At 40.4% G+C, this 27,562-nt stretch overlaps 1 protein-coding gene across 3 annotated transcripts in view; it reads left to right on the top strand.

The window, feature by feature from the left end:
* The first annotated feature begins 1,265 nt into the window (after window positions 1–1,265).
* Window positions 1,266–27,562, top strand: part of SHISA6 (shisa family member 6) — a 326,089-nt gene continuing 299,792 nt past the window's right edge. For all 3 annotated transcript variants that reach the window (XM_063292580.1, XM_063292579.1, XM_063292578.1), the window contains exons 1-2: window positions 1,266–2,054; window positions 21,662–21,822. In XM_063292580.1, coding sequence (XP_063148650.1) covers window positions 1,381–2,054; window positions 21,662–21,822 — 835 coding nt within the window. In that variant the 5' untranslated portion in view covers window positions 1,266–1,380. The remainder of the gene's footprint in view (window positions 2,055–21,661; window positions 21,823–27,562) is intronic.

Below are 27,562 nucleotides of genomic sequence, written 5' to 3'. Positions count from 1 at the left end.
ACCACCACCCCCCACCCCCCGGTACGATGGCATGTAAAGGCTGCCGCTATTTCCAGGGTCGAGCCTACTGGCGCAGTCAAACTTCCACGCCACCGTTCCTCGCAGGAGCACCTTCTCGGTGCGTTTAGTTCGGTCCGCAACTTCACGCCAAGCGCATTCCTCTTTCACGTGTGAACAGACATGGTTTTTCCCATTTCACTCTCGGAAGAAAGAAGCGTCTCCCGGCGCAGAAGGGGGCGGTTACGCCGGTCTCTTTCCCGCCTCTGAGCAGGGCTTCATGTCGCCCTCAGGCGAGACGGGGGAGAGCCCTCAGCGCAGCCGTGTATCCCGAAAAGCGTGGCTCTGTGTGGAGAACCGGAGAGGGGCCAGGGTCTTCGGGCCTGGCCCGTGCGTAAGTGGCCGAGATCAGGCTCCTACTCACCCCCAGCCCTTCCCTTCTTCGGCCTCTGGCTGCCCGGGTTGCGATTTCTTCGCGGGGGACCGGGGCTGGGCGGGCCGAGGGAGGCGGTGGCCACTCCTCTTTAAGCCTCTAGCAGTCCCCGCCCGCTCACCAGCAGCAGCTCCTCTCCAGCCGGGCGTGCAACAGCGGCGGCGCAGGGAGCTCCGGCCAGTGCGCGGCGACACGGATGCCCAGCGCGGCGCCTCCGCAGTGCTCCCGCTCCGCCCCGGCATGGTAAGTGAAGGAAGGAATGCCTGCCGACTTGGGGACAAGGGCATTGGGCGAGGGAAAAAGGGACGGGGGGGACTGCAGTCCTTGCTGGCAGCCAGGTTCTGCTGGAGCGTGGCTACTGTTGGTGGTGTTCCATGTCCCCAGCGATCGTGGCAAGGGAATTCCCTGCCGGCGAGATCCTGGGCTGGTATCCGAACAGCTTCGCTCGGATGGTAATAAGTCCCGACGGCATAGCAGCCATTTCCCGCCCCCTCCCCCCATGCACCCATCCCGTTCTCGGCGGGAGGATTCCTTTTTGGGTTCCTGTCCCAGAGAGACCCTCTGCGCTTCTTCTGGACAGTTCTGACTCTTCCCTCCCTCCTCAATCCGGAGCCATAGTAGGCCCCCGTGGGGGGCAACTCCAGCATCCCTTAGCCCTCTCCCAGCCTGCTTTCTCTACTCATTTCTCCCTGGTCAGGTAGCCTCTGATGTCTCTTTCTCTCCTGTAGCCCATCACTGGAGGAGCTGTGACAAGGAGGTCGGGACGCACAGAAGAGCCCATCTTTGCCCTGAAGCAGCCAAGTAGTGCCTCTTGTTTCTTATCAGGATGAAGTGAAGTGCCAAATTGCTCCTCTTCACATCCATGGAGTGGCTGGACCAAGGTTCTTGACTGGACTGGGCTGGGCTGGGCAGAGCCCCCCACCTCCTCCATTCTGCTCTCCCAACTCACCATGGGGTGGAGGCATCTCCTCTTGCTTCTACCATTTGCTTTGTATGCCCTGACACTACTTCTGACCACACAAGCAGCTGGGCCCCCACGGACACCCAAGGGCAACCGGACACAGGGGGCAGGAGCCTCCCGGAGACCGTACAAGCCAGCCAAGGAGCAGCTGAACCAGTCAGTCACCAGCACGGCACCTTCTTCTGTGCCAGCCGGTGGTGGAGGAAGCCGTGGACGCAGCCCTGGTGTAGGGCCAGCAAAGGTGCCCTCTGGCGGCAGCAGCAGTGCAGGCAATTCCAGCCCAGCATATGAGACATGCATGGGCTACTATGATGTGAGTGGGCAGTGGGACAAAGAGTTTGAGTGCAACAATACCCAGCAGGATTTTCGCTACTGTTGTGGCACCTGCTCTTTCCGCTTCTGCTGCAACAAGCGCTCTAAGAAGCTGAATCAGGAGAAGTGCCGTAATCAGGACCCACGTCCTAGCACAGATCCTATGACCCCTGCCACCAACAATAATGGACCTGGAGATATCCCCAATGGGTATGACCCTAATGAGGACAACACAAATGCCACTGTCTACATTTCATGCGGGGCCATTGCCTTCGTTGTCATTGCGGGCATCTTTGCTAAGGTGGCATACGACAAAGCACGACAACCACCCCAGGAAATGAACATCCACAGGTGAGAACAGAGTGTGGACCCTGATACCTTTTTCACTTCCCACAGCCTGAGCAATGAATGTGCGCTGATGCGAGTGAAGCATTATCACTCCAGACACCATCATCCTGTGACTTGGGGAGAAATCCCCTGCCTCACAGAAACACCACTGTCTTTCCCAGGTTGGCTTATGAATATAAACCTCACTTTCCTGTCTCATAAATGGGATGATTGATTTCCTTGTTCCTCCGTGCAATCTGTTTTCCTGCAGGAAATGAAGGAAGGAGTTTTCTTTAGGATACTTGAGACATTTTCACCTGCCGTTCTTCATGGATCCTTGTTTCCCCAGAGAAACAAATGTGCAAAACATAATACTTTATGAAGTTGTCTCACCTCCAGGCATCATAGAGATCCTCATTTCTTAATACTTATTTTGTTCAGAATTGGCATGGTAAACCATGCATTTCCTCTATACCAGCCTTCCCCAGCTTGGCATCCTCCAGACCTTTTGGACTACAACTCCCATCATCCTTACCCAACATGGCATACCGGTTTCAGTGATGGGTGGTTTTGTCCAACGTATCTAGAAGGTATCAGGTTAGGGACAGCTGTTTTACACCACACTGTCTCATTCCTTCTCCTTTTATTAATAATAAGAACAGTTGGGAAAAGTAGATTTTAATATCTCCCTCTGAAAAAAGATGTTACTAGAAACAGATGTAATATCAATACTGTAGTACTGAGTATTATCATACACATGATATAATTTATTTTTTAAAAATCCAATTTAAAAAATCCTCACAATATATGTTTAATTAGTTCATAGAATTGCAGAGTTGGAAGAGACTGTAAAGATCATCTAATCCAATTCCCTGCAATGTGCAGGAACATCATAAAATCCTCTTTAAGATGTAGCTGTTCAGGCTCTCCCTAAAAACCTCCACAGATGAAGAACCCATGACTTCCATAGGTAGACTACTGTTACAGGGAGATTTTTTTTAAAAAATCTATACATAAGCACACACATGCACAGAATAATTATGCTTTCTAAATAACTTACTCAGATGTGGATTATAGAGAGTTATAAAGTAAAACCCAGTCATAAATTTTAATAAAGATGCAGGTTATGGTAGATTTTACTCAAGAAATAAATGAGCAGTTTCTTCTGAATCAGCTAGGATGAAGGAGTGAATTTTATCTGAGACTCAGCTATCTATAGCCTGCTATAGTTTGCAGAGCACCCTCTAAATGGAAGGTGTAGGTGTCTGAGTTCTCCATTAATGATTAAAATTATTTAATAGCACAATTATCATAACCATCTAACAAGTTTGGAAACCTTACCTCATAGGCTTTGAAAAAAAATATTTTCCTATTACTTTTTTAAAAATTAAAAGTCTTTTAAAGCTAAAAACCTCTTGATGAGGTCTGAAATTGACAACTGTTAATCTCTACCCCAAGTTAACAAGTGTTAATAATCTTTATCCTATTTCTGTTTTCATACAACCTTGAAATTTGTACACTATTTACCTTTAGGCACTAACGTTAATTTATTTTAGCCTAACAACAAAGCACAGAATTACATAATACAAGCAGGCTTAAAGTAGGAAAAGAGTTGTTCACTTGAAACATTACATAAACCTTTTCAAAGCAGAAATGAGGAAAATATTTCATTCCACATTGCAACTCAGCATCTTCTATAATTCTTTCTAAAACCGTGAGAACTAGGTTCTGTGTTTTTTGTATCTTTAAAACAGTAGAGACTGCTCTATCTCTTTGTTGTTCATCCAGATACTTCTTCGGATAGATAAAAATCTTGAACAGGATTTTCCCATTTTCTCTCTTTTAAAGTTTGCACCTATCATATCTTCCTGTTAAACACTCAACAGTTTTTCCCATCCTATTGATGAAACTGGACAAAAACTCACTGGGCTATTTTCTATGGGTTCCATCTGTTCTTTACAAGGTTGTAAAACTTTCCTTGTATTTTTAAATTCCTACCTAAGATTCTCTTTCCTCCTCTTTAACTTCTGTTAACTTTGTATCCCTCCTTACCTGACTCAACTACAAGCATATTTGTACAACTACATGTTCACCCTCACCCCATTCCTGAATTCTCTGCTGGAACTTTCACACTCCCCTATGGTACCTCCTGTACTCTGTCCTGCTAGTTCTCATTTACTTTAAGTGCTACAGAAAGTAGAACACTTTATTCTTTCACTTCTAATAGGATTCATCTCTGTTTGTAAGCCAGCTTCTCCTTTATGTTTCGGAGAGGAGAACCATGTAGGATTTTTTGTTCAGTAGTTAGAGCTACTAGGAAGTCCTCTGTGTTTCTATTTTAAGCAGGTTGAGGCATTATTAGTTAACATTTGAATGATTAAGATGGCACTTGGTGCTTTTTTGTCTTTAAGTGTGAAGACGAAAGAAAATTACTCACCTTCTGTGGGAATGTTGCATAGCAGAAATACATCTTAAATGGGAAAAGTCAGATGCCCTTCATTTTACCTCTACGAATGACAAGTACTCTTTTGCATCTGACATGAATTGTTGAGATGGGACTGCCAAATGTAGGATCATTAAATTTGCGTTGTATGTGTCACTCAAGTGTAAGTAAACTAATTTGTAGTGAGCAATTTTTTTGAAAATATATAATACAAGCAATCTTGACAGAGAGAAGCAGCTGCCTTTGCATGATTATCTTTCATTTAAGTCATCAATTAAATATTGTGTTTTGCTGAAAGACCTGACACCAGCTTATTAAATGAAAAACAAGTGTATTTTATCCAGTGCACAGAATACAGTATCAGTATTCTACTCAGTAAAATCCCAAGCAAGACCACAAAAATGCCTGAATTTATCACATCTACTCCCCCTGCCCCACATCAGCCAATCTGGAAAAGTTGAAAATATTCTCTTATTTCATTCTTCTCATTTGCTTACTACTATCTTATACTCAATGAAGGGCAACTCATCAGCTGTTATGCACACTGAATCAATTTTTTTTTACAGCCTTAAGCTTTGCATCTGAAGGTTTATGCTAAAACTGTATTTTAATTCAAACGCACTTTGCTCTTAGTCAATAACTTATGTGTATTATAATGCATGCACACACACGCACACACATCACATCACATACACACATACAGTGACAATATTAAAAACTACCGTTATCAGTATAGGAAATATTACTGAATGCTATGAAATATTACTGCATTAGCTTCAGTAAATATTAGCAAGAATTGAAAATATAGTCTTATAGGACCGAAACACCTCTTTTTTGTTTCATTAATGCTTTTGCTAAGGTCAGCAGGTCTCAGGAGGTAGATGGCATTCTTGATGAATCTGGAAATAAATGCATCCTCCTCTTTCCCATATTTTTCTTCTCTAATGCCAGGAGTAGTGGCAGATCTCCCATCAAAATCATATGAAGCCTTATCAGCCCTGTCTAAACTACCTCTTGTCATTTCTATTCTTTGATGTTCCTTTTGCTTTTTAAAGATGTTTCTAAATGATGAAATAAATCACCTGTATGGAGATGAAGGATATAAAGAAATGAATGACAGTTTGTGTTTTGGAAAAAATTATATCTTTGGAAGAATGGATTTTTAAAATTATTATTAGAGTATAGAAGATGACAAAAGATTATATCTTTCAGAGACATTTAACCTAAATTTCTAGGGGAATGCATGGTATATCACAGGGTGCTCAATTTCTGTCAGCCCAAAAGCCATTCAAACTTGCATAGCATGTCAAGGGCCACACTTCAAAAGCACAAGTTCTGTTGTCTTGATTGAAGTAGAGATGTTAAAATAAGATGCAAAGATTAAGATTGTAAGGACAGTTCTGATATGTGTAACTGTGCTAACTTTACAAATCTTCAGAAACCTATTTTGTCCCTTCTAATCTCCCAAAGCCCACTCTAGGGGCTGCCAAAAGAATGCTGGTAATTCCCATGTAGTCAAGGGCCCTACTTTTTGCATTCTTAATGTACTTCTTCCTTGTTTTGAAAAGAATAAAATCACATATAGTCAGGATCCATATATGAACACATATGTTCTTAAGGCTGAGACTATGATATTTCCAGATTTTTTAGAAGCTGTGTCTTGCAGACATCTTTCACTTCTGTGCAGGTTGGTTGTGTCCTGGGATGATCAAGCTGGGAGGAAAAATTGGGGCTGATGGAAGCATATTCTTCCAAATATACCTTGGCTGCCTTTATTTAGGCTAAGCTTAATCACTGGGACCAGGTAATCTTTTTTCAACTGCAAGTTTTCAGAATTGAGGGTGTAGTAAATAAACTACTTGACACAAATGAAAACCAGTGGCTTTGGGTTAAATAGCTAATTTTAAAGTCACTTGATATTTTCACTGATTTCGGAGAGAGTCAAATCAAATCTAAATTATAATGGATATCAAGATACAAAAAAAATTCCAGAGGCATGCATAGATACTGGAATGATTCTTATTTAGCTCTTTGGGGAAGCAATGTCAGCTCAGTCTGAAGGATTCTTAAGTGAAGGCCTCTTATTGTTTGGGACATAACTGATCTTATCTCTACATGTAGTGATAGGACCAACATTGCTGGTAGCTTTTGTGATATGCTTAATTCACAATTTCTAAGGAAAATATTATTGTGTGTCATAAAGAAGTAGCATGTTCAACGGTGAATGGTATCATTGTCTATTGACAGTCCTGGGTGACTTTTTGAAATATACGATTAAGAACAGCTGATATTGGTCTGCACGGACATATTTCTTGCTACATACAGGAAGAATTCTAACATTCCACTTTGTCACTTTTATACAGATAAAACATAAAGCGATACAAATGTTGGGCAATGCATTGGTTGGAGTTTTGAATTACACAGAGAAAAGCAGCTAAGTGTTGAAGACAACTAAGATTTTGTAATTATTATTGAGGAAAATACAAAAAAATTAAGTATAGTAGGCAAACAGTACAATGACATTATAATTGCTTGAACTAATCTATCACAATGATGAATAATTTAAAGTAGTAGTTTTAATAACAGAAGCACAGTTAAGTACCTGACTTATTCAGGTGGGTTCCAAGCATATACAGAGTAAACATTTTCCTCTTGTTTTAACAAATGGCAATACAGTTTTTCTCTAGCATTTGCTAAGCTGTCTCAACTACAGTATTTGTTATATATTTTGAAATATTTGCCTAACACTAAAGGATAAAAATGACACCATGCTCCTCATTTCACTGCTGGCGATTAAACCGAGTTCTCTCTCACATGTGGAGATAGCAAAGTAGCTGAGGGCTCACAGGACAGTGTGAAATATTTAGGGCTTTGTCTTTCAGTACTTTATTGCTGGTCCCCAGGAATATCTGTTTAAGGCAGCTACCTTGCTTTGCTCTAAGGCTGGACTTGAGTATTTGTTCTGGTTACTTCGTAAACCATCATGGCAGGCTTTATTACATTTATCAAGGTGCACTTTTCAATCGCATCTTGCTTTTCAGACAGGAACAGACTGTTCATCCATATCTAAACACCTTTTGGACTGTGGCTCTTTTTTCTCGATGTCTGTTGTCAGGTATTCTCTGGACCTTACAATCATTAAAATGATCTGGATCCTAAACTCCATTTGTAAACTCCAGAAAAAACTATGAATTTGTCTCGCCTTCTCACCACTCATTGGTCTCCTAGCCTTCCTAGCCAGCTTGCAAATGTGGAAGAAACATAGCCAGTTGTTTTTAACTACTCCATTTCCTTTAGGCTGGCAGTGCCACCAATTGTAACCTCCATGCTTTTCTAGTTATAGAATGGCAAGACATGGGACACCTCTTCCCACTGTAAAGTACCCATCCTAGCAGTACCTTTTATCCCTCAAGCACGGGCATTGTTCTACCACAGCACCTTGCACAGACTCTTTGGGATTTGCTCTGTGCCCAGTGTTCTGTTAGAATTAAACCTTCTCATCTTCTTAATTTGTTCTAGTGCCTAGACTTTTATCCTTCCAACTATGCTAATTATGCCACAGACAGAATTGTAAAGAGGTTCTCTACACTTCTCTTTCTCCTCCCTGAGAGAATTGTCTCTTACTTTCAGAACCATCTCTTGTTGAGACTTAAAAGTTTTCATGCTGGTATTTTTCCACATACTGCATAAGCAGAACAAACCCTTTTGTTCCTATGGCCAGCTTTCAATAGGATTATAGATGTTCATTCATATCTTTACACAAATATATGGCACAAATCTATACAGGAACACATACAAATCAATATATATGGCAACTACGGTATGTAATAACATTGGTAACAAAATGGCGACAATATGAAAGCAAAGGTGATGGAAATCAGCCCATACAGATAGTCCTCATTTAACAACCACAATTGGGACTGGCAACTCCTTTGCTAAGCAACATGGTCATTAAGTGAGGCATCATGTGACCATGATGGGTTTATGACCTCAGTTCCACTGCAGTCATTAAGCAAATCACCCATGGTCATGAAGCAAGACATCACGTGACCATGACTTGTGATTTTACTGCCAGCTTCTCCATTGACTCTGCTTGTTGGAAGCCAGCTGTGAAACATGCAAATGGTGATCACATGACCATGGGATGCTGCAACAGTCATAAACATTTGAGTGCAAAGCGCCCAAATCTCAATCATGTGACCATGAGGACACTGCGATGCTCATAAGTACAAGGACTGGTCATAAAGTTACTTTTTCAGTGTCATCATATCTTCAGACAGTTGCTAAATGGGGCAGTTGTTAAGCGAGGACTACCTGTATATGATATATTTGGCATTTTGATGCACAAATAGTAAATATCAGATTACTGTTGCTACATAGTTGCATTTTATCATATTCCTGTGTCATTTAACAAATAGGACATGACCCAGAATTCAGGTTTGGTACTGATGTGGAATAAACACATACTCATAGTGTTTTCATACTTCATGAGTTTCCCTGAAATGTGTCAGTTTTATTTCTTGCTGTCTTCCAAGTCAATATCAAGATTGCTTCCTTATTTTTTGTTACAGCTCAATCCCTATTGTAACTCTTAGTTGTACTGGCTTCTGCTTCTGAAATTTCTCCCAGATCCAAATCTTCTGTCCCCATAAGCTCGGTCTGTTTCAGTTTACATTAGTTTGCATCTGCTCTAGGGCAAATCACAGATAATTTTATAATAGATGTACACTGGTATCCCCCATTACACTCCTCTTGCACTGTCAGGATTCTGCTGAATGTCTTACATCACACATTACTTCCAGTTTACATTCAGATATGAACCTATAGGAGTTCCACCATCCCAGATTCATTTACTGTTTGAGTTGCCCATCAACTTCGTCTTCTTCTTGCACCATTTGTAAAGGCACACCTGCAAACTTACTGGGCATTAATGATCATTCCCTATGGTTGCTCAGGAATGTAGTACCCTGTATGTTTTTTAATGCTGCCACTTGCCTGTACCTATCCTACTTCTTTAAACCAACAGCAGGTAGTCAACATGGTGCTCTGTAAGTCATGGTATATCAAATATTGTCGTTCTTCAACACTAGGTCTGCTGGCTAGAACTAATGGAGCTGGAGTTGAACGATATTGTTCATTTGTGCCTTAAGTTATTTAGATAACATACATAATGTCTTTTCTCAACATTTAGGTATTGGCTACAGGTGAGATGCTGGAAATTAGTGGCTGTTGGTCATATTTCTGTGGCCAGTTGTAACAGGACATGAAATGCAAAACACAATCTCTGTGGCCATCTATATTCATTTTTATTTTTTTTATAAGCAATAGGAATGTGATTCCAGTTTTCTAAACATGAATTTCCCACAGTCATCACACTGCTGAGATGATTTTAATTGCCAGCTGTGTTTTCATTTCTGTCACTGGAATGTTGTATAATGCTGTTGTGCACTTCTGAATTTGTGTTGTCTTCTTTTAAACAATAATGTTTTAATCTATATTCATCCCTTGCCAGCCTTACTTATCTGAGTTTTTAAACTTGCTTTTCCACAAAAAGAGGTACCTTATAAATGCTTTACATGTTGCTGAACCTGTGTGTGTGTGTGTGTGTGTATCGATTGCATAAGCACATGAAGAAAAATATTATGGTATCTCACTTAATGAGAACCATTCCATTTTCACAGAGTATGTGTGGCAATTTGATTCCCTCGTTAATGATTTTTTTTCCAGAATTTTCAGCCTTTATATAATATGCAGAGGATAGTATGTAGGAGTAAGCAGAAGCCACCTGATCCACTTCAAGGGAGCCTGAGCCAGGGCTACAGAAATAACCTGATCTGCTCTAGCTTTGTGTGTGGGTAGATCAGTCCAACTTTATAACCAGATCTGAAGGATGATTCCAAAAAACAGAGCTCAATCCTCCCACAAGAATACATGGGAAAATCCCAAATGACTGTAGCGATTTTGCTTTTCAACAAAAAGGAATTAGATTTGCAAACAAGCTAATGTTTTAGTGGTTATTTAGTGAGCTGGCTCCTTTAAAATCTGTTTGGGTTTTTTTTTTAAAGCCCATAGTTATTTTGAGATAGAATGTGCCAACATTTGCAGCAATAGAATCTCTTTCTGGGGGAAATGCCACTGCCAAATTTCAGACAAATACCTTGAGGAAGTTTTGTGTGAAGGAGAAGAGGGGTGGTGCAAAATGATGCTGCCTTTTCCTGAATGTGGAAGGAGCTGATTGTCAGGAGTTGCAGAGAAAGCATAAGGGATGAATTTACTGGGTCTTTTTTTCCCCATAAAATAAATTAGTTGCTAGGCCAGGTCTCCTAGCTAATGCAGCTCAGAAAATTTTTAATAAACAACTAGGCTGCAATGTCCTTTGTAACAAAAATGATATCACTGGGGCATTCAAAGGTGGTCCATTTGTGATCTAATTACAAGTGGCATTCCTGGCTTAAGAGAAGATGTGTCTATCACTGTATCTAATACTCTTCCTCTCACCCGTCCATATCATGGAGTTTTATATAAGCAACAAAGGGTTGGTTGGTTGGTTGGTTGGTTTTAGCACAGCTGCTGCAGCCATGCCATTTGCAACGTCCTAGAGCTCTAGAGTTTTTCAAATTGTGTTTCCCAGAACCCTAGGATTCTACAAGAACATGATGGGGTTCCTTGAGAGACCAAGGGGTTGGGTGGGGAGGAGTTCACTTGAACAAAGCCAATTTTCTATCACAAGAGCTTTGCTTCTCTATCAAGGTTCCAGGATTCTTTTAACAGTTTCCACAGCTTGAAAAGGTTTGAAAACCTCTGCTGTAGATAAGTTGATCAAGCCTAGAGCCAGAACAGGGCAGTTTTAGACCCGGCCATTCCATCTTGAATATTTAAAAATTTGCTCCAAATTATCCCAGCCTGCCTTGGAACTTGGACTTTGGTCTAAGTTCCACCTCCTGGAATTACATCTGGAAAGGTACTTAATTAATTAAATACCTGCCTGTTCTTTTAACAGATGGTTAAAAGAAAAGAATGGATCCATTCCTCAGTAATATTTGCAGAATAATTTAATGTAGCACTGCCCTTTTCCCCGCACCTTGCTTCTCACTTATCAAAACTTAGCTAACAAATTGAAACCTCAAAAATGCTAAGGAATATATGAAATGTGAAATGTTGTATAGACATTAGTTTTACTTTAGATACTGACTATTTACACAATCTTCATAAAATCAATGAGGCTGTTGTCAACTTCAAAAGACTTGTTAAACATTGCAGGCCAGTTTATATTTCCTCACTTTTCTACTGTATATCTGGACCTTGTTTATCCCAAATTTTGTGTATCACCAATTCCATGCAATTTACATACATCCAGAACATAAAACCCTCTGTCAAAAACTATAAACAGACTTTACCCTTTTAATCTCATCCCAGCAACATGGTAAATTTAGCACTTTTCAGAATAATTCTGCTTTGAACATTTATCTTTGAGCCTTTTGCCTGATTGATGGCATGATTATCACAAGAACAGTGGTAGCCATATACTACATTTTATATAAATTGATGCTTAGATGTATACATTTACAATGTCAGAAATGAAGACACTTCTCCTGAGAAAAGCCCTAGTCACTAGCTATTGTTTCTGCTCCTGCAGTAGGATCATTCCTCACTGTTCAGGTAAGAACTGTTCATGCTATGAACATGTGTCTTTTTCAAAGAATTAAATCTTAGATACGAAACATCTCTGAAACTCCCATCAGACATCTGCTGAAAATAAAGTTGGGGGGCAAGTGATGGGGTTTGCATCTCCCGTAGAGAAGCATTTCCTGATTCACTTGAAGTTCTAGCTGCAGTCAAACTTGCTTATCTTCTTTTCTAAGTTCTTTGCAATGGCTTTTCCCGTATGTTTGTTTATTATGATCCATACATCCGAGTAATCTGAACCCTTGAACTTGCAGCCTACCCCCTTGACATGTCCATTGTGAACCATCAAGATGTGCCCTGATCAACAGCCATTAGGAAGATATGCTATAATACAGAATCACAGACACTCATATGTAAATCTTTTAGTATATGAGAATGCTACAAAGCCCTACAACTTCTGGTTTTTTAAAACAATCCATATATGGATCTTGTCATGTCAGGCTGTGGTCCCCCATATCCTTTGTAGCTGGATCCTTCCTGGAAGAATCGCTGTGATGCCACAGAAATGGCAGAAGCCTGCCTAAGTTTTTGGATTCTGGATGGGAGATAAGAGAGTCTGACAGTGGATATTACTCATGAATTGCAGATGTTTCATTCCTGTGACTTTTGGTTAATGGTGGTAGCTATTCAGGGACTTAGGATGTTTTCACTATGGTGGTGTTAAAAATAACATACAAAACAGTGGGTAGAACCCAATCCAGATTCCACTTAAAAGAGCACTGCCTTTGGATAGCCTGTTGACATTTCTCTGACACCCAGGCAGCCTGAAGATGAATACCAGACTGACCAGATGAATGACAGACAGCATCCTGATGGTCCGAGCCGCACCTCCTCTCTCTCCATATCCCAAGGCAAACACATCTTTCAAAGGAGCTGCCCTGATCTCTGCATGAGTACGTTCTGACAGGCTTTTCCTCTTCTCCAGGCAGTATAGAAAGTGAATGTAGAAGCCATAGCTACCTCATTAAAGGTTTTAATAACTTTCAACTACCTACCCACCTACCTACCCACCTAAAATCCCTAATATACTTTCCAGGCTATATTAGGAAATACAGGGTAGTTAAGAGTTTTACTCAGGATTCTCAGAAGCTTCCTCAGACATCCCTTAGCTGTCCTTATTGGAAATCAGAAAACCATACAATGAAACCAATTTAAAATTACATATAGTAAAAGAGGGGAAGATCTGTAGTTTGTGTAGATAAGAGGCCTTTTTGGAGCATTTGAAAGAAGTGTTTCTCAACATGCATTAGCCTGAACAAAGCACCTCTCCTCAAAGTGTTAAAACAACAACATTTTTTTTTTGGCAAAGCCCCTGCAGCTGTCCCCAGTTGTCTCCATGGGCATGCATATGCACAGCCACTGGCAGTTCCACTGGAAGTTCTCTATGGAGGTCCAGGTTTTGAAGCACCTGTGCCATTCTTGCAAAGGATGTGCCTGTTTTAATGATTCAAAGAAAGGTGTTTCATTCATGCAGAGATGTTTTGTGAAGTACCTTTTTTGAAAGCTTTGTACAGTACTATTTTTTATTACTTGAACCAGACTATCTGCATTAGACAATTAAAATCCCAGTTGTTACTTATTGATGGGAACCCTAAAGGGGCAAAAACACCAACAATCCCAGTGTAATGTATGCATATGCTGCTGCAACCTCCACAAGATTGAGTATCCATCCAAAATGATGTCCATATAAATCTCAGTGTAGTCAAGGATCTCAATACTACCATTTTTTCTGCACTGCAAATGGGATATGAACCTGCAAGGGTATTGTGACCTGCAGCAACGAACAGGATGGAACACACTTGGGAGCAACTCTTTGGAACATAGTTAGTCTGGATCTTGGCATCAGGATGATCTTGTCCAAAATTGGATGCATCAAGAGCTATCATTTGAAGATAAGAATGTGCATCAGTGCCAGCCTGACTCTCCCATCTGCTTAGATAGGTGAAGCATCCTCGTGGGCAAGATTTGTTTTTCTGATCTAAGATGTATCATTGGTACCAACACTGTGTCATAACCAGCCTAGGCCTACACATCTCTTACGCAAATGAGTAGGATGCCTTTGGCTGTTCTAGAGAGGAGGCTGGCAAGATCAAGCCCCTCATTCCTCTCCCCTGCAGTTGGGAAGCACCCAGCTGAAATGTCATGCGTTGCGTATGTAGTAGAACAGTCATCTCCAGCAAATATGCAGAGGAATATGCCAAGGAAGAGAACTATTTTCTTTTTTTCTTTTGGGAGGCACTTGTATTAAAAACTAATAATGGAAAGTGATGTTTGCATTTGTGATTCTGCCATAATGGAATGCAGAATATTGCAAAGTGAGGAAGAAGATGACTTAGAGCACTTCGATAAGACTGATGTGGCTGAGTTAGCTGTAATCACAGCTGAGTTCATAGATGTCAGTTCAGTGTTTTTCAACTAACTTGGAAGAGACTCCATGCTTTCAGTTATATTATACAATTATAATTTCAGTCTGATATGAAGAACAAAACAGCATAAGGATGCACAGAATTAGATTACATATATTCCCTGTGTTTCAGTGTCTGTTCTGCAATTCCTATCCATCTTCAGCCCATAGCCTCTTTTTTGCTTCATGGAAACGGGCAAAAATCTGCTCAACTTTTCAGGCACTTTTTTCATAGATAAAGCAACTTGGACATAGTCATATCATACGCTTAGTGAATGGATACTTAGTCATAAGCAATTAATGAGCACATATGCCAGTTTTTCTTAGGGTTGATGCAGTACCTAAAATCTGAATTCAAGGCAAAACATGACATCCTGATCATGCAGGACAGACAGATGGGCATCTTGCTGCAAGAGGTAACTTTTAGCTCCTTTAAAAAAAATCAGGGCAGAGTGTTCCAGCTTTGTGAAGAAAAAACAGACATTTAAAAACTAAATAAAGTTCTGTAATCTGGGGTGTTACTGAAGCAGGAGAAGTACTGCTATAGTATTTAATATATTTTAAAAACTATTTGAGCTTGTATGCTAGAGAAGTACAGCAAGAAATTGTTCCAATAGAAGAGAGTATCTGTAGCTCAGGGTTGAATTGTGGAGTCCTTGGTGCTCCCCGAGCTTGGCTGTTTGCTTGCAGACGTTTCATTACCCAAGTAGGTAATATCATCAGTGCTAGTGAGTGTGGGGTTTTCTCCCTGTTTATATACAGTAGCGACAGTACTACAGTAACTACAGTAGCTACTGTACATAAAGTATATATAATATAGTACATGCAGTACTATATACATCAGCTACAGTAGCTGTTGTACATAAACAGGGAGCAAATCCCACGCTCACTAGCACTGATGATGTTACCTAGTTGGGTAATGAAATGTCTGCAGGCAAACAACCAAGCTCAGGGAGCACCAAGGACTCCACAAGAGATTGTTCATTAAAGTAATAATACACTCATCTTCCAAAGATTTACAGAATAATACAAGCATGGAGAAGGGAAAAGTTTTGACATTAGTACTATTCATATTGCAGGCAATATTGAGCAGAGCTGAAAACAATGTCATGTTCAATAATCCATCTGGGAGAAGATTGCATTTTTTGAGGAAAATGCTATAGTATATCCAGCTCTAGGAAAATGATATGCCCTTGCCACCAAGGTACAGCTGTAGTGAAACACAGATAGGAAGACCCTTTGCACCCATCTGCTGCATTGAAAATGTATTGTTTATGAAGTTTCTAAAGTTATAGCCCAATGCATGCTTCTTTATAGAGGATGCTTGACTGAATTTACTTCTAGCATAAGATTGGACTGCATGATTAGAGCTCCTTGGTGAACAGGGCTAATTCTCAGAGTCTTTGCTTATTAAGATCCAATCTAGGCTTGACAGTAATTGCACATTTCTTTCTTTAATACTTGTTTTTTTTTTTAAGTGAAAAGCAGTTTCGGAAAGATGTGATCAGGAAAGAGTTTATTCAATTGTTTCTCCTCTCGCTTATGTTTTCTCCAAATCTTTCAAGTCATTTTCTTCTTGATGGGGAAAAAGGATAAAGAACCTTTTCCTGTACAGATTGGAAAGTAGCTTGGGTAAAAATCTGAGTGGAAAAATGGAAAGGAAAGAGTTAAGATCCCATACTTTATGTTGTTATTCTTCTCCTCAAGCCCACATCTAGTTGCAGATGCTTTTCATTAAAAAAAGAAAAAGTCAAACCGCTGGGGGAAATAGAATACATCAGATATAGTTTGGCCCTGCGATTCTAAGAACTCATGGGGATATTTCTAATTAAACCTTTCCCATTCTAGCAAGTGTTTCCTATCAAATATAGGTACTAATAAATAAATATATGATGCAGCTCAGCATGGCACAGGTGTGGGACAACTCAATTTGCCTTCAGGTTCTGCAACATTCATTTCAGTTTTTTAAAAAACCTCAAACCCTGCACTCAGAGTTTTCCCCCCTCTTCTGTTTCTTGTATATAGAGAAAAATTCACTTTAAAAAATCCCTTCCCCTCCCCGTTTTCTTTAATAATTGTAAACCATTTTTTTAAATATTGAGAATGAGAGCAGAATAAGTCAGTAAACATTTTCCGGGGAATGGTAGTGGTTTGATGTTGCAAGAAAGAACAAACACATTTACCCCCTCATCACCAAAGGAGAAAAAGGAGGACAATAGCAGATGTGCATATGTTAATCTGTACATGCAAATGCATAAATACAAATACAGCAGTGGGTGAGACTGTGATCAGGCGATCTGTTAACCTCCTCTGATCTAACATCTACAGATGTTACTGCTGCTTGTAATATAGTTACAAGCTCTCCTTGCTTGTAATATTTTTTTTAATATTGAAAGTGACTTGAATCAAAGAGCTTTTCAAGTAGAGAAAGGCAGGAAACCTTTCTGTAGTCAGTGATGGCACTTTTAAAATTATTTTTGTTCTTTTAATCTCCAAGATCCACGAGGGGATGGGGCTGATGTGTGGAAGTCACCAGAGAAATGTTCATTATCCTGGGAAGGTTACTGGATTTAGGCTCTTTTCTTTAAATATTAACCTACTAAATTTCAGTACCATCATCTTGGGAGGGTCCACAAAAATGGGAATGAGGGCAGATACAGCCTTTGCTCACCCCTGAAAAACTGACACATGACCATGCTATTTTTGATAATGTCTAAATTACATATTTTTAAAAAAATGGACTTATTTTTAGTGACTATTTATAAATCACATTTAAAAACACATCCAGTGCAATTCAAAAACAAAAGAAACAATAAACCAAGGACTAATATAACAAGCACCTGAGTAAAAAATCCTCATGGACACATTCTCTTAACCCAGCCTCTGAGGAAAGAGCCAGGTCTTGAAAGCCCATCTGAAGGTCATCATGGTCAGGACAACTTGAATTTCAGGGGGAAGACTATTCCAGGGGGCAGGTACAGAGAAGGCCTGCTGCCTAGGACCCATCAGGTGGCATTGTTTCAAGGAAGGGATCTGGAGTATGCCCACTCTGTCAGTTCATACAGATAGACAGAAACAATGGGAGAAAGATGGTCCCTTAGGTATCTACGTCCTGCATCTGTGAAGGAGTTTATAGAGGATAACAAATACCTTGATTTGCAATCAGAAGCTTACTGGTAACCAGTGCAGCTCACATAACAGAGAAGTTACATGCTATACTGAGATGCACCCGTAACTGCCCATGCTGCCATATTCTGGACCATCTGTAGTTCCTGAGTGATCTTCAAGGGTAGCCCCATGTAAAATGCATTGCAATCGTATACCCAAGGTGACTAAGGCATGAGGGACTGGGAGAGAAGTCTCCTGGTCCAGGAAAAGGTGCAACTGGTGTATCAGATTAAACTGGGCAAAGCCCCCACTCCCACCCCTGGCCATAGCTGCCATCTGTTCTTCAAGCAGGAACTACAAGTCCCCAGCAGGACTCCCAAACTGTACCAGTTCTGCTCAGAGGAGTGTCAAGAACTAAATATCAAAAATCCATGGTACTGAGAGAACAAGAGACACCCAGCCGCTCAGTCTTGCCTGAGTTGAGTTTAAGCCTGTCCTCACCATCCAGATCCTGACAGCCTCCAGGACAGGACTTCAGCAGCATCCATTGGTCAGCCGAGGGTCAAGATGTACAACTGGTATCATCAGCATATTGATGATATCTGACCTTGTGTTGACATATGACTTCCCCAGCAGCTTCATGTAGATGTTGAATCAAAGTGCCAAAAGTGATGAATTCTATGGCATCTTGCAAGTCAGGAGCCTCAGGCTCCCCCATCAACACTAACTAGAACTGGCTGTGGAGAAAGGAGGAATACTACTGCAACACTGTGGCCCCCATACCTAATCCCTACCGTCAGTTTAGAAGGATACTTAGAAGGATACTATGGTCAATGGTATCAAAAGCCACTGAGAGATCAAGGGCAACCAGGATGTTGTACCACCTCCATCCCAGTTCTGCCAGAAGTCATCAACAAGAGCAACCAATGTCATTTCTGTACTGTGTCCCGGCCTGAAATCTGACTGAAAAGGGTCCAGATAATCCACTTCCTCCAGGGCCATCTGAAGCTACAATCCAACCACCTTCTCAACAACTTTCCTTAAAAAGGGAAGGTTGAACACTGGATGGAAGTTGTCCAGCACCATAGGGTTCTGTAGAAGGCACAAAGAATGGCCTTGAAGGATAGTGGGAAAACCTATTACCAGTCAGACAAGCATGGCTTAACTCCATGCCAAGGAACAACTTGAGAAAATGCATCAGACTGGCTCCTGTCTAATTCACATGAAGATAAAGTGAGGGAGGGGGAAAACACATTCACACTTGGAAGATTCTGTAACTATAGCTGTTCTAATAAGATTAGTTTTAGACTTAGTATATAGCATTGTATTTTTAGTCTGATTACCCTATATGGCTGACAGGTTCAGCCTTAACTTCCTGAGGAAGTACCTCACTCGGGGATGCATTCACATGTACTACATGAACTCAGCCACACATCACCTCCTGGATGGTTTTAACTAATGAGAAGGGACATGTATCTAAGGACAGGTGGCAGGGTTAACAATCCCAAGGATCCTGTCCACTTCGTCAAACATCTCCCAGATAATACTGTCCTGTTCAGACTAAGCACCAGACAGATTCTCAACAATATTCTTTATTAATAACTATTTACAGTAAGTAAGTCTTTGAAATGCGGGACTGGGTTGAACCCAACGGGACCAACTGGATCTGACTGGAACATGAGGGTTGGAAGCAACATCTCTTGAACTGGAGCAATACTAGAACAATGCAGATGCTGAATCTCTGAGTCTCTGGACCTGGGATCAGGACAACAAACAGCAGACAGGGATGAACTGGAGACTTGGAGCAGGGCTCGAACTCAGAGCAAGGTTGGACTCAACTGGGGGTTCTAGACTAGGCTGGGTACTTGAACTGAAGACTCAAAGACAAGACTTCAAACTGGAACAAGGCTGGACTTGGCTGGAATTCTTGGACTAGACTAGATTCCCTGGACTTGAGGCTTGGAGCAAGGCTGGGAACTCGGAACTAGGCTGGACTTGGCTGGAAGCCCTGGATTAGGCTGGATTCTCTGGACTGGAGACTGGGAGCAAGGCTTGGGACTTGGAACTCAGCTGGAAGGACCGCGTGTGCCACAAACCTAGATCCTGAACAAGATAGAAGTGAAACCTCAAAACACACTGGAGTCTGAAGGGCAGTCATGTAGAACTGTGGACAAGTGGCAGCACTGGGAAGCTGAAGCCGACTCACGCTGCTGAGGGTATCGTGAAGATTCATGGCTAGAAGCAAGACAAAGGCTGCTGGGCACGGCCAACTCTGTTTCCTCACTAATAGCAAACGCAGGGCTCAATTCATCTTCAGAATGGAGCTCAAGTTCTGGTTCCTCTTCAGCCACAGATGCTGACTCTGACACTGGTAGGGACTCTTCTCCCGAAGCTGCAAAGTTAGAGGATCAGTTGTCTCCGGCAGTACGCTGTCTGCGCAGCTGCCTTTTATCCCAATTTTGGGCACGCTTGGAGTCTCCTGCAGCCAATCAGGCTGCCTTCTCCTTCGCACGCTTTTCAGCCCATCTCTGGCGCTCACTGATTGGCGTATTCAAATCCTTCTCCGGATCTCACCCAAATCAGCGTTGTGGAGTCTTCCCGCTCTGCTGAGTCATGCTGGAGTTTCATTTCTCTGGCTTCAGCACAGTAAGTTTCCAATTCCTCCTCTGACTTGGAATTAGTTTCACTTTCCGAGCCAGAGGCAGGCTTGGTTCTGACAAATACAGCAAGATGGTGTGTCAGTTAACTCACAAAAACTTGCCCACTCTGTCTAATTCTGAATGGTGCTTTCCTGGTCAGATGAAGCAGTAAATGCAGTGGACTACTCAGGAGAGCTAGAGCAGACTGTGGGGTCTTCCTGACAGCCATGCTATGGGTTGTCACACAATACAGTTCTTGTGTTGGCAGAAAAATACACCATCACAATTTGTGCTGCCCTGATGTCCAAGCTCTAATGCGCCTCAGTAATGAGGGTTGCAGTTTGTTCTGTACTTACAGCTTTACTGTGGGACAGTTTAAGAGTGGCTTTTGGTAGATTCTCTAGCTTAATTTCTCCTCCCACCCAGCATCAGCAGACGACAGGAAAATCACCAATCACTTTCCTTCAGGGGTGGTTGTATGAGCTTGCATGAGTAGAGACAGTGCCTGGAATGGAGACTTCAGCCCACTTTCACGTTCAAAGAATGGCAAGTCGTCAATGTAGAGATGCTTTGCAGTGGCAACCTGTCACTTGGGCTATTTCTGAACATGGCTTGGGAATTATGTGTCCAAAATATTTAAGGTTTAGCTCCATCATTAGTTCTCCTAGCAAGCAGTCTGGTTTTACTTTACCTGGTATTGAATAATTTGTTCTTGCAGTCCAAGGTATTGTCAACCATTTTCTCCAGCACCACAATTTAAAGGCATAATTTTCCCTTCATTCCACCTTTCCGAGTGTCTACATTTCGCAGATGTATGTCACAGGTGGGAAAACCATGCCTTTGGCAATATATACTTTGTTGTCATTGTGATGTCTCTGCATTCTACTATTTATCTAGATTTATCATAGTCTTCCTTCCAAGTAGCAAGTGATACTTTATTTCATATTTACAGTCCCCAATCCTGCAAATTTTTGAGCCTGTATTCACACATCCATCTAATTCTCTAGCCGCAATTCCGAAATGGTTTTCTACAATTCCTTTTTTGGGGATTCTTTTTCTTCTTTTAATTTTTTTCTCTACCTTATCATTCTGGGATTTCCTGGTGCTGTCCCATACAAAAACTAAGCAGTCTGACCCTGCTTAGTTTTTTTCAGGATGGGTCAAGTTTAGGTAGGCACTGCCAGCTCATTGAGAATCAGTATTTGTACACACCTACAGACAAAAGAAAATGTGACTGCTATATTCTTCCTTCTTTGGTTTAAATCAAAAGTTAGGGATACGTTTACTCATTTTCACTTGCTGCTCACTTGCTTTATAAAAGCCTTGCATGATTGGTCTTTCTTCCTTTTAGGGCTCTGGCCGATATCCTCCGGCAGCAGGGACCAATCCCCATAGCACACTGTGAAAGAGAGACTATCTCAGCTATAGATACCTCCCCCAAAGACAACACACCCATCCGAACGTCTTCTAAAAACCACTATACGCCGGTGCGCACCTCTAAGACCAACCCAGGTAAGGCCTGCACTTCTTCAGCATCCGTGTCAACAAACTGAGTGACAATGTATGGGCAGTGGGGGAGCAGCAGAATATCATTACTGGACACTAGGATGTGAGGACTGTACAAAGGAACTTCTGTGAGTTGTAACTGAAGATGTAGTTGCATTTAAAGAAGCTACCCCTGTTATTTATTTATATGCCATTCCTCTTTTATGTAAAACCCAACATTATTCATAAGAGTAAAATAAAAACAGAACTGTGCATTGAAAAATATTTTTAAAATGCTAGCACGAAGGCCAGTATAAAAGTAATAAATTTTTAGAGACTGCTGTGTGACTGTAGAGATTGCTACAGACAGAAGATCATGTGTGTCTGGGGGGCTCACTGATATACGGTGAGGTCCTATTGATGGTATGATGACTTACTGAGTCCTGTTTAGCTGTTTCATGAAGATCGATAAAGCCAGTAGGCATTCTGTTATGATCTTGCAGTAATAGACCATTATTAGGTTAGAAGAAATTAAGGCACAGCAGCAACAACAAGCAAATTGTAGCATCGTAAGAGGTAGAAAAAATTACGAATTGTGAATTCCAGTGGGGACATGACCAACTGAACAGCTGTGTCTGCAAGCTCCGCGGACAGAACTGACAGTGGCGGTTCTTTTTTGGGCTTGGGCAGGCTTTTTCCTGAAGCCCAAGAGTGATTTCACAAAAGAAAATGCTTGGAATCATCCCATTTGCCCTCTGGAATGGCGACTTGCAGCCTGAGAATCGCAAACAGTGTTCGTGCCGATTGGGTAAGAATTGCCAGGAGATTGGGACATCATCATTTCCAAGCTGCTCTGTAGCCTTAAGGGACACTAGGTTGAACCACCCCATTTCTAAATCACCCAATTTATATATTTTTAAAGTCATGTACCCTAAGAGAGACTCTACAGCAAGGAGAAATGATCTGTCTTGGTGCTTGTCATTATTTTTGGGATTAATTTTCAAAAATCTTTTAAAGCTTTGGCTTGTTTTCCCATTTGGATATTGAGGAGGATTGAAAATAAATAATTGTCTCCCTGCTATTAGTTTTGTATTGAATATGAAGGATTTAACATTTTCCTACATGCTGAATCTGCTGTTTCGAATCTTCAGTTCTCTGTTCACTTTCTCTGAGAGCTGCTTGTTAACATACTTCCTCTTGTGTCAACAACTTTTGGAGATCTTCCACTAACACATTAACTCCTACGTTCACCAGTCAGGTATCTAGGGGGTGCCATGATCTACTGCCTGAAACATAAGAGGATTTCAAGGAGGCTTTCTCAGAGTTCCATTTTGAGCTTACCTGTGAGTTTAAACAGATCTTTTAAAATATCTGTCAAGCTATTCTGCAAGATATTTGGGACATTGCAGAAAATATCAGCTTTAAAATGTTTCATCTGGCTGAGGAGGTTGTGGAAGAAGTTGATTCTAGTGAAAAAGGAGATGTTTCTACCAACAGCGAAATTGAAGCTCTTGTTGTGCCAGATGACCAGATTTTGGTGTTAAAGGAGTTAAAAGAACAGACTGAATTGCAAATCACAAATGATTTTTTTTTTTGATGGAATGTTATGGAAAGAAGAGGCTCTGTTCTGTGGGAGGTTTTTTACTGAGAAGTCTGAGTTTCCAAGGGGGCAGTTGGGCTGTTTGATTTCTGTATGAAAAATGCCTTGTGTGTAATATGGAGATGTGTAAATGTTTTGGTTTATTTTGAGGTGGGGTGGAGAATTAAGAATGTTTATTTGGATTGATATTAAGGCTTGTATGATATCATCTTTCTTTAATGATTTGGATTAAGATTTACTGGATTGCTTTTAGGTTTGTTTGATTTTTAAGATTTATAAGATATAATAATTGCTTGGTTTTAGGTTTAATAGGGTTAAGATTGTTATAGTATTATTACTTATAAAAGTAAACAATTTAAATGTTTTTATAATTTGATTTCTATTATAGTGGACAGAAATATATAGAATAGTGGTAGGAAGGAATAATTAAATAAATGTTGTTTTGGAGGGGGAGTAGATTTGGAGGTGTGTGTGTGTGTGTGTATAAATATATTAATATTCCCCTTATATATTAATATAAGGGGAAGGACAATTGTGTTTAGTGATTTTTATAATGTGCCAATGGAATAATTTAGAGAAATAATGTGATCTTGGTTTGATATAGAGTAAGGGATTGATTACAGAATTTGCTGTATATTCCTGTTGTTGAAAGTCAGAAGTCACCTCTTTATGTAAACTTCAAAATTCTTTTTTCTTGTGTTTTACACTTTTTTAGTTTTTTTCTTTTTGTAGTTTTTTGTTTTTTATTTTATTTTGTAGTTTTTATCTTTGTTTTAAACTTAATAAAATTCTTATTTAAAAAAAAGAAAATATTACGAATTGCAAGTGAATAGCGCAACACGTATCTATTTGAAAAACATGATCCTCATTCAAGCACAGCCTGGGATCTTATCCCCCCATCTCTTTTTCCTGGGAAATAAGACATACTTTATATTCCCCATTCCTTCAGCCTTTAGAATCATAACAGGATATTATATGGAACGAGATGCCCTGGTTCAATCAGAAGTGATAGAGTATGATATATAGTTGGGTACAGTTTTCCTGCCTCTGTTCATCTGAGAGGTCAAAGCAGTTGATTTCCACAAGGGGATGACCTGCTTAGATATTTTGTAGAAGCCAGTTCAAATTTCAGATTCCCACCGCTATGGTACTCAGATGAAGGTTATTCCAGAGATCTTGTGGATTTGGATCTGAAGAAATTTGTCTTTACAATATGTAAGAGTTGTCTTAGAACAATATATAATAGGAACGAGCTGAAATGGGATCTATTCAAATCTAACAGTTTATACTAAAATACAAACATAATTAAAGGCTGGTTTACATAATATATTGAAACAAATAGATTTAAATGTTATACCAGTGTTGAGGCTGATAAGGTAAAATGTTGGAAGTTGTAAACCTCCTCTCCTAGAAGCCATCTGGGTCTTCAAACTCTGGTCCCACCTTCTGCATTGAGGTAGTAGTTTGCTTGTTTCCTCTTCCACTGTCTATTGTGCAGGGAGATCTCACTTGCCATCCACTTCTTAACCCCAGTGTACAAGAGTTAAAGGGCCGTCACATTCTTTGCTGCCTGGTGGTGATTAAAATGGCAAAATGCAATAATTGAAATATGTCAGTGGTGCCACCTCCTGACCATGTAGCATAGAGACATGGTGACTAGAGGATTCAGTCCTTCCTCCCTCCATTGGCAGATAAATCAAACTCATAGGAGATAAACAAAATCAAGTATGTGTATATCTGTGTGTGAGTGTGTGTGTGTGTTAAAAAACCTTTGTTAAATATTTAAGAAAATGTCGCCTTTCAATGGGAAAGAGATAATTATAGAACTTCCCAGATTATGGTACTACAGCGGTATGCAAATTAGTTAGGAAAAATTACAAAAATAAAATACAGTGCTCCAGATAGAGTAAAATATAGTGCAGGTGTAGATTCAAATGAAGAATCCTCTGCCCAAAATATTACAGATCCCAAGAAGAACAATGAACATAGCCTGAGAGATCTATGAAGGCTGAAAAGAAATATCCAATTTTGTAATTTGTTGATTAAATTACTGTCAAGTCAGGGTCAACTCCTAGTGACAACATAGACCTCTTCCAAAATGATGTGTCCCCAACCCAGTCCTTCAGGTCTTCCAGTGGCACACCCATTGCCACTGTAATTAAATCCATCCATCTTGCTGCTGGTCATCCTCTTCTTCTCTGTCCAATCTTCCCAACGTTATGGACTTGTACAGAGTGATAAAGAAAATGAGATTTAGCACAACACAGAAAACAGAAATTAAAAACCTAGCACAAAATCCTGGCTATATACTGTATATATTTATCAATTTTTACAATATAGCTTGTAGATTCTTAGAGCCTGCTGGGGAGGATAAAAACCCTGATTTCTTCCCTATTTTTGTAAAGACTCTTCTGGCTCCAACAGAGGAAGGGTCTGGGGTATCTGTGTACTTCCCGAAGAGCCATTGTTTACTCATGAGGATGCCCATTGTGCGTCTGCAGTCTGGCATGCAGGCTACATTCACAACATATGTATTTTAGGGGAAAATACTTCAGTTGAAGGAGATTTTCAGCAGAGAAATAGCAGAGGGGAAAGTAAGTTATTATATTTGCTACTGACCCTCTCTTAGGAGGCACTGTCCAGCTGGTTTCTTCCTTATATTGAGACCCATCACACATTGGTATTCTCCAAGTTCCAGGCTTTCCATATCTGCCATTTAATTGCTGTAATTTCCCTAATGTGGCATTCAGAATATTTACTTATTCTTGGAAATGCACGTATGGTTCTCTTTTAGAAAGCAAACAGTTCTGCATGGGAGAACTTCAGTAAAATAAAACAGTAGATGAGAGAATGGTTAAACTCTGTACTTTCCTAGCTATCTGTAAAACACCTTCTGTTCAAGCTGTTGCCCCTTAAAATGAACAGTACTGAAGTTTAAATGCATGTTGTTTGTACATCCTGTGCAGTCTGAGTCAAAACAAGACTATCTCTTGAAAAATCAGAACACTTAGGAAACATTATTACTGGATACTCAGTGGAAGCTGCCAGGAATGCACAGCAATAGGATCAAAATGAGGTCAGATCGGTAGGCTTGAAATAAGTGATTTTCATTCCTCAGAAAATTATAGTTGTGAGTTGGCAAAATAGTATCTGAATCAACACTGAATGTAGGATAACAACAACGTTAAGTTGTAACCCCGTATCATCTGTGGCTTGAGTTCTAGGAGGTGGCTGTAAAGATGAGACTGAATAGTCCATGGCACACTACAACAAGGGAGTAGTTGGCAATAAAACTTTTGTTGTTGTTCTAAGATTCTTACATTCTTTCAGTAAGAATTTGTAACTATTCACTTTGGAAAATAACTGAGAGAATAGCCAGCAGAGTAATGTTGGGCACACTTTTTCCCATGCTAGTATGTCAGATAGTTCAAGAACTATAATGGGACAGATACTTCAGTGCTGATCCTGAGTTTTCCTATTATCTCAAACCACCAAGCTGTGTTTTTTACAGACAGTTTATTCATTCAGTGGTGAGGGTGATAGGTCAGCAAACAACTGATATAGAAGCCTATGTGAACGGATAAGACCACAAATTCCTACCTTTATAAAAATAATGGTGGTGGTGTAGAAGTGTCCTCTAGAAAGAGAACATTGGTTCAACTTCATAAAAAACAGGGAAAAGAGTATTGCTGCTTATCTGGAGGATTTTACATGCCAGCAAGCTGCTTTGGTTACAGAAAGAAACCCTGAATTTTCTAGAGATCTGAGTATTAACTATAAACTGATAAAGAGCCTAGTGATTCTAACAGGTGTCTTCAACTAGGAATTGAGGCTATGTTTTAAGTTAGTTTCTTCATTCATTTCTAGAGTTCACAGCGTGATTGCTGGAATGATTGTGTTAGTCTGTTTCAATGACCACAGCTGCTAAATGAAAAAGAAAGGAGATTCTGTAAGTAACTGATTTTTGCTTTCCAATGCAAAAGCTATACATTTGCTGATAAGTGTTCTATTCATTTTTTCAGAATCATTTACTTCAGGAGGGAGGCAAGAAGGGGAAGGAAGGAAGGAAGGAAGGAAGGAAGAGGGAGGGAAAGAAAGCAAGACAGACAGACTGCAATTATTGTAAATTAGGAAAAGTGAAAAATAGACCATCCTTTTTTGTTTTGA

The sequence above is a fragment of the Candoia aspera genome, chromosome 2, assembly GCF_035149785.1.
Source record: "Candoia aspera isolate rCanAsp1 chromosome 2, rCanAsp1.hap2, whole genome shotgun sequence".
NCBI classification, from domain to species: domain Eukaryota; kingdom Metazoa; phylum Chordata; class Lepidosauria; order Squamata; family Boidae; genus Candoia; species Candoia aspera.
This window is presented reverse-complemented; position numbering and strand designations above follow the sequence as displayed.